At 34.7% G+C, this 15055-nt stretch overlaps 1 protein-coding gene across 2 annotated transcripts in view; it reads left to right on the forward strand.

The window, feature by feature from the left end:
* TM2D1 (TM2 domain containing 1) overlaps positions 1 to 15055 on the forward strand; it is a 50348-nt gene that overhangs the window by 19430 nt on the left and 15863 nt on the right. For both annotated transcript variants that reach the window (XM_072974321.1, XM_006205404.4), the window contains exons 4-5: positions 2579 to 2670; positions 10321 to 10394. In XM_072974321.1, coding sequence (XP_072830422.1) covers positions 2579 to 2670; positions 10321 to 10394 — 166 coding nt within the window. The remainder of the gene's footprint in view (positions 1 to 2578; positions 2671 to 10320; positions 10395 to 15055) is intronic.

Genomic DNA, 15055 nt, shown 5'->3' on the forward strand with positions numbered 1-15055 from the left:
CAGTTAGACCACAATCTTCTGTGACTTTAAGTTTGGCTTCTGGAGAATTGTCATTTTCTTTTTGTGATAATGTGTTCTTACAGTTTTTCATAGTGCTTGATAAGTTGTTCCTCTGCTGGTGCATTTGAAGTAGCAAATATCTTTCTTATTTACATAAAGCTTTATTTACTTTGATTCTAACAGTTCAACAGGTTGGTCCTTTTTTTTTGCTCTTCAGTAGATGGTGCTATAGTGCAAGTTATAGCTTGGTTTCTCTTACCTGAGCTGTCTGGCTGTATTTGAGAATTTGCACTTTTCACCCTCCACTACTTCTGCCAGAGGTGTCACCAGTGCCCTCATCATTGCTGCTTGTTCTTTTGGATCACTGGTGCCTTGATGCTACTAGTGTTGCTGTTGTTGCTGGCATCACTACCGGGGACACAGGGATGGTAGGCTCCTCTGCCACATGTGGAGTTGCCAGAGTTGTGGGCACTGCCGAGTGGTGGGGACAGGGGAAGGACGAGGGGAAGCCAGGTTTGTGGGTGCTATGGGCAGGGGGTTGGGGGCTGAGTCACAGGCACAGCTGTGGCCCTTCCAGTCATTCTTAAGCCTGCTCTGTTCTGTCTTTTGCTTTCACCACATTACTAAAATTGCTCTTGCTGACGTCATTAATGATCTCCTATTGGTTAAAGTTAGTGGTAAATTCTCAGGCATTCTTATGTCATTCATCAGTCACATTTGGTCCAGTTGATCACGCTGTTCTCCTTAATACACTGTCTTTAGTTGACTTCCATGATTCCACACTTCAGGTTTTACTTCTTCCTCACTGTTAGCTCCTTTCTGGTTTCTTCTCTTTTTGACCTCTCAATATTAGAGTATCTCAGGGCTCATTCTGTGAATCTCCTCTTTTGTCTGTCTGTAATCCCATGGCGGTCTCATGGTTTTACATACCTCCTGGATGCTTACTCCCTAATTCACATCTCCAGCCAGACTTGCCTCCCTGACTCCACACTAGGAAATCTAGCTGCCTTTTAGATGACTCTCTTTGGGGTCTGATAAATATCTCAAACTCATGTGTCCCAAACTGATACCCTGATCATCCTTCCGAGGTCTAGTTCCTGCTCAGCCTTCTTCAACTCAATTAATGCTCGTTTCATCCCTCTAGTTGCTTAGGATAACATCTCTAGCATTACCCTAACTCTTTTTTTTTTTCCATACCCTGAATCTAATGCATCAGGAAATCCAGTTGGTTATACTTCAGAATATATTCAAAATCTGATCACTTCTCACTGTTTCCTTTGCTGTTACTCCAGGTTAAGTTATTATTAATTCTCATGTGGATTACTACAGTAGCCTTTGAACTCCTTTGTCCCAGTGATTGAATTGTTCAGCTAATTCATGCCTCTCAGTCCTGTTAACTGGGTAATGTGTATTTCCAACTCTGTTGATTTGGGGCTTGATCATTTGATTTGATTTGGCCTTTGTAATGTTAGCAGGTATGAAACAGGCAGAGGCTTAAGTGTACTTGTGGGGTTTAACTTTCATCTTGTACTTTGGTGATATGTCCTGAGAAGAACTTGTCCCAAGTAAATGCTGCACCTCAGCCTTGACCCTAGAAAAACTTAAGTGGAACTGATTTGAACTATATCCTCAGCCTGGTTGCAAACTCTGACAGATTTCAGCCTGAAGCAGCATTTTCTCACTAACTCCAGCTTAGATCAGCTAAGCCACAGCCAACCTCAATTTACAGGTGTAAGAATAATTGCTTATTGTTATAAGCCACTGAGTTTGGGGACAGTGTTATACGTTATCGTAACATTATACATTATTGTAACAATAGCTCACAAATACTCCCCTTCATTCTGTCTTCAGCACAGCAGCTAGACTGATATTTTAAAATCTAAAGCAGATCACATCACACCTCTGTTTACCTGCAGTAGCTTCACTGTCTCTAAGAGTAAAAGACACAGTTTTTACTTACCATGATATTCAAGGCCCTGTGTGATCTGCCCTCCTTGCCCCTGTTACCTCTCTGTCCTCGAGTCCTACTGTCCTTTGCCTTGTCTCACTCCTCTCCTGCTGCACTGGCCTCCTTGACAGACCTCAGACACGTCAGCTGTGCTGCCTTTGCAACAGCAGTTTCTTTTGCCTGGGACACTTCCCTCAGAGGCAGAGCTGGCTAAGTCACTTCCCTCCCTTAGGTCTTTGCTCAAATACCACCTTCTCAATGGAGCTTACTCTTATCACCCTGCTTAAATGACCCTTGTCGGTACCCCTGGCATTCTGGATTCACTATACACTTCTTTTTTTCATAGCATTTATGACTTTCTAACATAATATATGATTTACTTTTTGAATATGTTTATTGCTTGCTGCCACTAGATTGTAAGCTCTTTAGGGGCAAAGATCTTTGTCTCCTTTGTTCATTAATATATTCTAATAGCCTAAAATAATGCCTTGGCACCCAGTAACCACCCAGAAAGCATTAATTAAATGAATGAACCAATTAACAAATAGTAATAATTAACAGTGTCATTTTATAAAGTATTTGCATGTTGGAAATATACAAATGTAACATTCAGATTCTAATTCTGTGCAGAAATGGCTATTCGTACAAAGTGGCAGTTGCACTGTCTCTTTTTCTTGGATGGTTGGGAGCAGATCGATTTTACCTTGGATACCCTGCCCTGGGTGAGTATTCTTCATTAAAAAAAAAAAATTCTTGTGCAACTTGTAGGTAAATGTACCTATTCTTATAGATTAAATCTCTGCATACTATTAATAATTACAGTGTAGCTAGAATTGAATACTTAGGATTCTTCTGTGAGTATAGAGCTAGCAGTTAGCTCTGTGGTCAACTTGGGTAAGAAATACTGACTTTTCTGTATCTTCATCTTTATGAAAATACACGCTCAACATAGTGTTGTCTGTCACTTACTTAGGACTGTGGACTTGAGCTGTCATTGCTAGTGCTGGGCACATAGTGGATGTTCAGTAAATGTTCAATTTATGTATAAATGCATGTCCCTCCCTATCCTTCCAAAAAGTATTTGCCTTCTACCTGAACCTCTATCAGCATTTCCTTGGGAATGGAAACTACTCCTTTCAGGAGAAGGAGAGTTTGAAACTTCAGCAACCAGCATGAGCTGGTGTGGAAACTGATTTCTACCCTTAGCATCCCTCCCCATACCTTCCTCCTAGCTGTAATCTTTACATTTACCATAGTTACTAATGCTTATGAAAACTATTTACATTTGGTGATAACTTGTTTGAATAATACTTTCACATGCCTGCCCTTATTTAAGCCTTACAACTCTTTGAGTTTATCATCCTGTTTAAATCTTCTTTAACAGGTAGGGAAATTGTCAGCAGAGAGGTTAAGGGATTTACGGACTCTGGAGGCCTTGCTTTATAGTGTGACATATTTGTTGTTATCACCCTTGCTTTATGGATAGGGAAATTGTCACGAGATTAAGAGATTTGCCCAAGGACACTCAGCTAGTGACCTGAGTTTGAACCTAAATTTTCTAGCTCAAGAGATCATGCTTTATTTACTGTAGTACTTTGCTTTTACATTAGCCCTTCCTTCGCTGAGCAAATTTAAAGTTTCTGAATGCTCTGCTTTCTAGCTAGCACAGCTAATCTTATTCTTTCCATGTTGCTACCCACCAGCGATCAAAGAGGAGTCATCGCTGTGGGGTTGGTGGGAAGCATATTTCTTGTTAGCCATACCTGGAGCTCAGGGTTGTAAGCTCATAAATGGAAGTCAAAGTTCAAAATACTATAGACATGAATTTTTTTTTTCAGTTAACAAACATTTATTCAACACTTACTACCTGTTAAGTAAGTAACAGATTACTTTGGAAATAATGATGAAGATTGATCACAGTTCACATTTGTTAGAAGAAAATAAATAAGAAATACATGTGTCGGTAGGCCAGTTTACTTTACAGCCCTATTGCAGAACCATAATGAAGTGCTATGAGAGTACAGAAAAGGGACTGACTTAGTTAGCCTTAGGATGTGAAGGAAGACTTTAGAGGAAGTGACATTTGAACTAGGTTGTTAGGGACGCACAGATTAGAGATTTAGGGCATTACAGGGAATAGCATGTGCAAAGGCACAGAGTGTGAAAGAGCATGTGTGTGTGTTGGAAGAGTGGTGGATAATTTAGCCTACTGTGTAGGAAGAAAGGCAGCAAGAGATGAAAAGTGATTGCAGAGGTAGCCTGTGGTCAGAGATATAAAAGGCTTTGAATGTCTTGTTATAGAGTTTGGACTTTACCTTTCAAACATCAGTAGCCATAAATTTTTTTAAGCAGAGGAGTGTTGTGGTCAGATTTATATTTCAGGAGGAGGATACCAACGAAATTATGGGAAATGGCTTAGAACAGAGAAAGTGGTGGCAGACGAAGCTAAAAAGAGATAGATGCAGTAGTCCTGGCATGAGTAATCGTGTAACTTTCATGCCATTTGTTAATGCAACGTAACCTTTTCACAGCACACCTGAAGACCACATAATATGCACAGAAGACCTCTGAGTTGCCAGAATAAAAACCTTTTAGTCTAACTTTTTTTTTAGATGATGGATGAGAGAAGGATGGATGGTCGGATGGAGAAACTAGGTTCATTATGAAAAATAAAATGATTCCTAACTTTAAAAAGTTTTTAACAGAATCGAAGGGAAGGAAGAACACTGTTTCTTTGAATAGTTCATTCTATGATGATTTTGAATAGTAGATATATTTTAAATATTTGGCTTAATGAGTGACTTTTAGCTTTCTGTGATGTGTTGGATGAGCTATAATGTCATACGGTGTTAAGTTAATGCTTTTGACTTACTGCAGCACATAGCAATGTGTTGGCATGTATATATTGTGATTTTTTTTTCGTGCAAAATGAAACTCAATGTAATGAAGCTCCATATAAAGCTCTGTGTGGTGGCTCTAGTTAGTGACTGTTAGTTCTCTGCCAGGGGACCCAGTTCTCTGGCCACTGCTACTCTAGTCAATTATTAGGTTCATTTTGAGGCTGAGATTCTATAAATTTGCAAATGTAATTTTTAGCATTGATTTTATGTGTAAATTTTCTTTTTTAAAAAAATCTTTAAGTAACTGACTTTATTATCACAACAACCTTTGGATGTTGATTAATTCAACAAATTTTTTGACTGTTGGCTTAAGATACAGCTTTCTCAAGATTATTAAGTCTGTCACTTCTCATTCATCTGCTTTACAGCTTCTGAATTTTTGTTGCCATTCTTATCTTCTGTTCTCCTTATTCTGTTGGGTTTATAACTTTAAAAATCCCTTTACTGTCTTTTAGTAGGGTCTTGAAGTGAGAGTAACCGTGTAACTTTCATGCCATTTGTTAGTGCAACATTCCTTTGCACAGCACAGCTGGAAACCATACAACATGCCTATAAGGAGCTAAGTGGGCATGTCACATTCATCATCTTTAAGCGCTTTTCATATAATCTTTAATCTTTCTTCATGGTTATGAAAAGCAGTGGTAGTATTATTTGCTTTTTAAAATACTTAATACTGTTTATGATCATTGGAATTTTGTAAGAACCAAATAATGTAAATCATACAGATATGAAACTTACTCTTTTAACGTAAGTTAGTGTTGAATGTGAAAACTCATTATATGAATTTTACTTCAGGATTAAACAAGGGAAATTTGAGGAGGGCAAAATTGAATTAAAGGATAAAATGTAAACATTCCTTTAAGAAAAAATTTCTTTGTATTTATTTCAAATTCCTTTCTAGCCCACAACTATTAGTTTATATATAGTTTTATTTCCTTTAATTTATTTATTCTCATATCAGTGCTGGTTTAGCTGGAAGCCTTTCTTCACAGTGAAGTCTTATTTTCCTAATATTCCATTTTTCTGTTTTTAACTGTGTTAACATCTGTGATTTTTTTTAATACGCAATAACTGGCATATTTTGTTTTGCCCATCTGTAACATTAAAAGATTATGGATTCTCAAAGATAATAGCTCTTTTGGAGCAGTTAACAGGAGAGATAACTCTCATCATGGTGATATTCCATTTAAGTGTAAATATTTTCTTATTATCAGAATAGCAAGGTGTTGTATGTTTTTAAGCCCCAAACTTAAAAATCTTTGGTTATATCATTCCCTTTTTTTCTGATTAAGTTTAAAGTTACTAGTTTGGACTGGTGTAAACTATCCACAGATCATAGGACAAATAAAGGGATTTGTAAGTTATACTTTTCTAAGAGTTGAAAGCTCTCTTTTATAGGTATAGACACAAAAAGAATAGTGATAACTAATTACCAAATCATAGAATGCTTGTGCTTTAGCAAACAGCAACTTCAGTATGAAATAATCTTCATTCTGTGAAACAGTTATGTGCATAGAATATCTGCATGGCTCAACCTGTAATAAAATTAAAACTACCAAAATTTTTTTAAAATACCAAAAATTAATCTCTGGTCTTTTTATTTTATACCCAAATAACTCCTTCTATTAAATTTGTGTTCTTTAAATGTGAAGTGTAAGTTACTAAAGTATAAATAAAATACACTCAAAACATGAGCTCTGTTAATGTCATCTGGCTGCATAATCTTTTTGGAGGACTGTATCTATAATACTAATGATTCAGGATAAAAATGGATCCTTCTTGATTAGAAGTACTTTTATTTGGAATGTGAAAACAACCTTTAAACTCTAAATATAGTATTTCTTTCCACAGTAAGATAAGTAAATAAGGCCTATACAAAGAGACCTAACAACTTTTTTATCTGGACAAAAAAATTCAGTCTACTTCTGATAGTTCACAAATACCCATCCCATCTTTTAAAAACTGGTATTGGTGCTCAAAATAATGAAATCTGTAAAAGCATGGTTTAATAAGATAATTTACTGTTGATATAGTTTGTTCCTTCAGTATTCATATTGACTAGGCACGAGAATGACACAGCCATGACTTCAAGTTGCTAGTGGAAGGATCGGGAAAGACAGACAAATAAACATATAATAAATCATGCCGTGGGATATGTGCTCTGCTGAAAGTTAAGGGCAGGGTGCTGGGGAGCATCTAGGAATGGTATTAGATTCATCCGGGGGCATTAGAAAAGATTTTCCAGAAGTTTTAAAATGGTTAGCTAGATAATACTTGGGCAGACAAGGAGGCAAGGCAGAGAACATATAAATGCAGAGGTGGATGGGGGAGATATGAGAGCACAGTGCACTGGAAGAGAACTTTTGGTAGTTTGGCTGTAATACAGACAGGGGGAATTTGCAAGAGATGAAACTAGGTTAGATGATGCTACTATAAATAATGTGGATTTTTGCTGTCAAAATGTCTCAATGATAATTGTAGTAGTAGTAGAAACAGTAGAAGTAGCTGGTCTACATTTATCATGTTTGCCACGTGCTCTGTACTATTATTCTCAGTTTTTACTTTGTTTCATTATCTCTTTTAATCCTTAGTATCCTTCCTATCTTATTTTCATAAAGTGTTTTTATATTTGAAAAGCTAAAACAAGTTTAGGATAGCATTGTCAGCAACTTCATTAGGAAGTCATCCTTTGTCTTAAATTTGTACAAATTGATGGGTCATAGTTAATGTCACAGGTTTCAGGTGAGATGGGGCATAAATCACCATAGTGATTTTAAACTTTCAAGTCTGTTTTCTTTAAATAGTCAACTTATTTCTTATTTTTTAAAACAGCTTTATTGAGGTATAAATGACATATATTAAAGTGCACATATTTAAAATGTACAGCTTGATAACTTACATATATATACACTGTGAAATAATCACCATAATCAAAATAATGACCATATCTGTCACTCCCCCAAGTTTTTTCATGCCCATTTATAATCCCTGATTCTCAGCCCTCCTTGTCTTACTCTTTCCCAAGCAAGCACTCACCTTTCTATCATAGATTAGTTTGCAGATTCCTTAAATGCTTAAATAGCATCTTGGATCTGTTCCATAGTTTCTTAAACGTGTTATTTCAGGAGTAGGTAGGTAACATTTACCATAGTTCCAAACACATATCATTCTCCTTATCTAGTATTTAATCTAAACAGGAACCTCTCATGTTTATTCTTCTGACGCACCTGTACAGAAGGGGTTCAGCAGCAGAATATCTAGATTTTAATGGACTCATTGTATTTGTTTTGAGTATTATCACTTTACTTTACCAATAAATATACTTGTATATCATTGTTTTAAAATGGCTGCATAGCGGGGGGAGGGTATAGCTCAGTGGTAGAGCACATGCTTAGCATACAGAAGGTCTTGGGTTCATTCCCCAGTACCTCTAAAAATTACGAAATTAAACTAATTAAATTAATTAATTAAATGGCTGCATAGAATTTTATCCTACTGTTAAATGTGTTAGATGCACCTTAATTTCTTGAGAGAATTTCTCCTTGTTAGACATTTAGATTGTTTCTAGTTTTTTGATAGTCATACAACAAACATTTATCAAACTCTTACTGTCTGTCATGTAGTGTTCAAGGAATTGACTTCAATAAAACAGGTAAGAACCCTGCCTTTAGGAATTTTACGTGGCACAGGAAGACAGAATGAATGAACAAACCAGTGAGTGACTTCTACCCAGCACCATGAAGGAAGTAAACAGGGGAGATGTTGTAATAATGCTGAGGCTGTTTGGATGGTCAGATTAGGAAGATGTCTCTGAAGTAGCCTGAGATGAGCAGAGCTCCAGGAAGAACACCACTGAAGGAGGGCATGACAAGGGTAAAGCTCTGACGTGGTTACATTTTCTTCATAGAGTAGCAGTTAATTAAAGACAAAGTTTTTTTGGACCATTCTTAATATTCTTTTTATAAACAAATAAAGGAAGAGAAACTGGTATTTCCAAAATGCTCTGTGAAGAGGGATTCATTTCAGAAATGCAGTGAGTGAGTGAATGAATACAATACATATACTGAGTGAATGGATAAAGTTCCTTTGGCAACTATAGTAAAATGCAACTACTAAAGAAACAAATAATTAAAGGAGTTATATAAGATAATGGATAAAAAGTTAGGGGTCTTTAGGAAACAGAAAAGCTGAGAAAATCAATCCGTTCATTCAACAAATATTAAGCATCTACCTTGTGCCAGGCTATGTTGTAGGTACTAAGGACACAGATGTGAACAAGACAGATAAAAGACCCTCCCCTAACAGGGCTTCCATGAGACAGATAGTAAACAAATGCAAATATTAGGTAGGTAATAAGTGTTTTGAAGAAAATTAAAAGCATACTTTTATATAATCTCTATATTTTAATAGTTTAAAAATTATTTCCAATATGTGTTATCTCAGACTTACAGCATGGTCTACTCTATATACAATACAATACTAATAAGGGGGAGGGAGAATCATCAAATATACGTACACATTTCAGTCTTATTTGTGTATTTCCAAATGTGTGCAAGAAGTGATCTCATCCAGTCTTACAATTTTAGTTGGCATCTATTTGTAGTTGTTGCTTAGAACTACCCTTTCACGAAGAGTCTTGTTTTATGCCATTTTTATATCTCAAATGGGATGCCTGGAAAGGAACTCAGGTTTAAATACAGAAGAGAGATTATTCATCCCACCCCTACCCCCGATCTGTCTCTTTTAATTTCATCATCGTGTTTTTGTGTTGCATTGTTGTCTATGTCCTAGATTCTATGCTCTGTTATCATCTATTTCACTTGCATTTACTCCCTATTTTAATACTTTAGCTCTAACGTTGGAACCAAGGAAAGAGGTGTATATCTTTCACAGAATTGTTGATTTTGATTATAGAGCTAATAATAAACATAATATCCTTAGGGGAAAAATTATAGGATAAATTCAAGATAACTGAGTTACTAATAGAATTTTGCAATTTAACTGTAAAATCAGTGTGTTTTCCTGATTATGTTTTCTGTGCTTTGACAATATGTATTTGAACTTTCTATTATAAATATATATTAAAATTTGGGTTCATAATGTATCAAATCTAAATAAATAAGTAAGGATTTTAGGATTAAAAGATGCTCCGTAACTCTGGTGTACTGAGATTTAAAGATTTATTTTCTTAGGCCTTTTCTTTTAAGAAGTTTTGTAGCGTTACATTGAGTTATTATTTCAGTTCTTATTATTAATTTGTTAAGTGAATTAATAAATTTTTTGTGGCTTTTCTAAATATAGAGGGCCCTTTAAACTTTTCTCATATTTTTAGGTGAAGATTTGATTTTTTTAAGTGTTTATTTATATCCTTGAAGTAAAGAGTTTGTAGTATATATAATGGTTTATTGGGAAAATATTTGTTAATATTTATAAGACTTTCCAGATCGTAAATGACTTTACCTTCTTTTCTAGGTTTGTTAAAGTTTTGCACTGTAGGGTTTTGTGGAATTGGGAGCCTAATTGATTTCATTCTTATTTCAATGCAGGTAAGTTAATTTCAATCTAGATGGTGAACTACTTCTATATTCAAATTCAAGTTCTGTGGTCTTCTCCTGGTATATTTTAACTATGTTAGAAAGAAGTTAGGAATGCTTTTCAGTTTTTCTTAAAATACTAGATCTAAGGGATCGTGGCCATGTTTTCAAGTAGCATTTCCCAAAGAGTAGTTCTAAAAAGACATGAGAACTTCATGGAAAAGGATTCTGTGCTCAGTTATGATTTGTAAATGTGAGTTCAACTGAATATAGATTGTTTTTTACTGGAGGACTTCTCAGAAGCTTTATAATTTGTCCTGTGAATCTCTAAGAGGGATTGAGGTTATTTCTCAAACTTACGCTTTTCCTGATACTCACAGCCACATTGTCAGTTACTATAATGGGATACTGATGGGAATCTTATATTTACATATGAACATAGGGAGGCAGAAACAAGTTTTTTTTGCACTGGACTCTATACTGGTATTCAAATTATAGAAAGTGAAATCTAACTAGCTTAAGCCAAAAAGAAGAAAGGAATGTCTGGGCACTCTATGGAAAATCTAGGAGGGGGCTGGTCTCAGGCAAGACCAAATCTATGTAATTAAATGATGGACTCTTCTGCTGTTCTTCTCTGCCTCTCTGTGTTAGCCTCATTTTCTTCTGCTGCAGCGGTTTGTGACATCCTCTCCTTAAGCATTTAGTAGTGCCACCAGATGTTTTGTATTAAATTATACTGAACTGGTTGTGGTTAGCTCATGAGGATTCTTAAATTAGAGAAGATGAATCTATCACAACAAATGTCACAAGACAGCATTTCAGTATGCATTTAAGGAGGACCTAATGTCTTCAGCAAGTGTGTCAGTGTGTATTTAAATCATCATCAGTTTTGCTCTTCTTTCTCATACAGCATTTTCACTCCTTAATTCTGTCTGCTTGATTTATCCTTATGCTTTAAAAGAAAGTCAAAATCTAGGAGATTTTGGGTAGCATACTGTGAGGAGGGGACCATACTGTGAGGAGGAGGCAACATATGGACCAATAAGGTACCAGAATTAAACAAGGAAAATATTTGGTTTTAAAGTTGAAATTTTCCTGTCTTTATTCATAAACATATGCCTAACCAAATATCCTGCCTTCTCTGACTGTGGGACAGGCAGGCAGGCATGAAGAGGCTAAGGTAGTTGTGCACATATGCTTGGAAATGGGTTTCTCACTTTAAATGAGGATCCAAGGAATTTAATGTATCATTGGGATTCCTCAAGATATACAGAATTTGGTATCTTTTAAACCCAACCATTTAGTTAATATTTCACACAAGGTTCTTTCTTTGGTGATACCAGTACTTTCCTTTGTAGCTTTATTTATATCAAATTATAAAACTTACTTGATTCAGCCATTGTTTTCTGGTACACGTATACCTAAAAACTTTTCAGAACTGATAGTTCTTAAAGATCTAGAATCGAGACTATTGCATTAAGAAATTATTGAGGTAGAATTAGAGTTTGAATTTCTGCAATGTATTTCCCTAAATAAGAGATTTTGAAAGGGATGGTCACTTTAGATTGCTTCAGATTGGGGAATAAATAAATCACTTTTTTAAAGTAGCTAAATATGATGTGTAACCTTATTCTGCATATCATTTAATATACTTAACATGTGACGTTGGCTACATTAGTTTTAGAGAATTGTATTTTCAGCAAGTCAAATAACTTTAAACTATAAATGTCATAAACTATGTTAATTTTTTTGTCTTGAATGTATTTTTTCAATTTCTCATAAAGCTTTTACATCTTTTTGTTTATTCTTCTTTCCTTCTTCATTCTCTACATCCCTGATTTCGTTTCTTTTTGCCATTATATATTATTCCCCAGTGAATCACAGGGTTTTTCTCTTGGGCTGTGATCCCAGAAACATATTGTGCATGAACTCAAGACCTATAAAAACATACTTTACTTCCCAGTGTTTATAACAAAAATCCAGGAAAATCCTGTTTAAAAAATTAGGTCTACTTATTTCATCTTTGAACTAAAACAATATAAGGTATAGTGCACATATTACTAAAGTAAGCTTTCCATGTTGTTGTATTTACTGAAAATACTTTCATGAGTTTATATATTTGTTAATAAACTTTTGAAGTTTCTTCTGTTTTTTGTTCTTAAAAAATATGCAAATAGCATTGGGTGAATGAATGGTATGAAACAATACATATGTGTTAATTCAGTTCTTTTGTGCATTCAGCAAAATCTAAATCAGCAATACATGTATAGCAAATAGTCTTTCAATTATAGGTAACTATTATATGTAACTGCTATACATTTAGTTATTCATAAGGTTGGTCTGAAGATTTCAAAACACTCCTTTTTTTGTACTTGTATATATTTACATACATCATAAAGGATAGATTAGATAATTTGGTTTTTTATCAGAAAAAGTTGAGACTATTTTGATTTCATTTAGACCTCCTTTCTCACACAATGAGGACATTTTTAATTATACCAAAACCACTGATGTGTACTCCACCAAACAAAAAACAAAGGAAATTTCTTCTGTTAAGTGGAGACAAGACAGCCACAACTGAGAAAGATGAAAATGGGTAGACAGAAAATGGAAATAACTATGAATTGGAATGTAGAGCCTTGTTAGAAGGAAGTATCATGTCAGGATTCTTTGTGACAATTAAAAAAAATTCTACCCATTATGGAAGAAATTGCTTTTGTTTTCATTCCTATTAACATTGCAGAGTGAATTTCCTTAAAGGACTAATAACTATATAAGCAAAAAAATTCACAAAAGCAGTATAAATCTCTAAGACATATATGAATTTTATAAATAAATTTATCAAATAATCTCATTAGTTTGGCATTTAATCTATGTAACTCATTTTAGCACTAGGTTATATACTGTTTTTATATTTTTTTTTAACTTTTACACACCAGGTTTGACTTTTCATATATACATTTCTTGAGGAAAAAAAGATTTTTATTAATCTATATCACAATAGTATACTTAGCATACATAGCATAGAGTATGCTCTTAAAATTTTTGCTGATTTAAACTGAAGGCAGTGTGTGAAAAGTGTGGCTTTGTGCCAGTTACAGGGAAGACGAGAGGCTAAAAATGGTAGTTTTTACAAAATTTTTTCTTTAGGGCTTTAAAGTTCTAAATTTTGTAGGGTCACTTGAGAGGTAATGAACAAAAATAAAGTTGGTATGATAAACTATAAATAGTAGGTTTTATGTCATCGGTGAAAATGAGTTTATTGAGCACCAATTAGGTATACTAAATTAGGAATAAGTCCTTGCTCTATAAGTTGAGGTCCTTGCCCTAAAGAATCTTAGAATTTTATTTTCCCAAAAGTGTTCTGAGAATAAGATCTCGCTTATCAGAAATATTCCATTGGAAATTGCAGGCTGAAAAAAGGTTATCTTGATTTTATCCTGTTTAAATTCTTTAGATTTTACTAAAAATTTTAAAAGCTCAGGCTTTTCAGTTCAGGGCATAAATAAGGCTTGGTTTATAGGTTCACTTCTGTGTAAGCCAGTTTGTTTTGTCAAAGACTTAACCTACGCCCTTGCCCTGTGAAATACATGCTATTGATCAAAAGAAGGACTAAATGTGTAATCACCCTAAATCTGTTACCACTACTGGAAAACTTGGTCAAAGTCCTTGATAGTTCACTGGATGTAGGACAGCAATATATAAAAAACAGATAGCAAGTCTTCCAAATAGCTCTCTGTATCATTTATTTAATCCTGGTGTGATGTATTGGGGAAATAAACTGGAAAATGGAGGAGCCTGAATTACCAGGTAACCTCTGCTCTGTCGCATGACCTTAATTGAGTAGATTTCACTTAGTTCACTTACCTGTGGGCAGGTTTTTGTTTAGTGAATTAAAGGAATGTTCAAAAAACGAACTAGTCCTGAGACTGAGCCCAAAGCTGTGTTTTCCTCAGGAATATAATGGTGAATCTTGCTCGTTTCTTGAGGAATAACATTTATATTGGTCATTTAGGATTAGTACTAAGCAGTCTTTAAATGAAGTCAGGGAGTCTAAATGTATAACTTCTGGACTGTGTAAGAATTTGGATGCTTAATTAAAATGTGACTAATCAGATGGTTGTAATGGCCTCATATTAAAATTAACCACATACAGAAGTCAGCTCTGGACACTTAACATGTAATTTGACTTTTAAGAGAATATGAATTTACTTCTTTGGGGAATTGGGATGGACACAGGTCGCATCATTATCCTGTAATTGCAGATAGCTGTGTCATTTTACTTTTTCACCAGGTTAATAGGTCTTCAGGAGATGCTTTGCCCTTGCCAGTGTTAACATTTGTATTCTTTATTTGGAGAAACTCGTAAGTGGATTAGATAGAAAAATGATACATTGATAGACTTGTATAAAATGTTAGTTTTTTCCTTTCACTCCTTAATTCACTCATAGCATTTTAAATGTATAACACATTTGAGTTACCTAAGCAGTCCGACTTCAACAAGGCAAAGCCAGTAAATGAGGGATTATGTTTGTTGCTAAAGGTTAGATGTCAAAGTACAACCATGTTTTTTTCCTTTAAGTAATATATTTTTATTAGAATGCTACTTAAATATATACAAAAATACACTTTCTACTAACAAAAATCAGAAGTTTATAAATTATAAACAAAAC

The sequence above is a fragment of the Vicugna pacos genome, chromosome 13 (genome assembly GCF_048564905.1).
Source record: "Vicugna pacos chromosome 13, VicPac4, whole genome shotgun sequence".
Lineage (NCBI taxonomy): Eukaryota > Metazoa > Chordata > Mammalia > Artiodactyla > Camelidae > Vicugna > Vicugna pacos.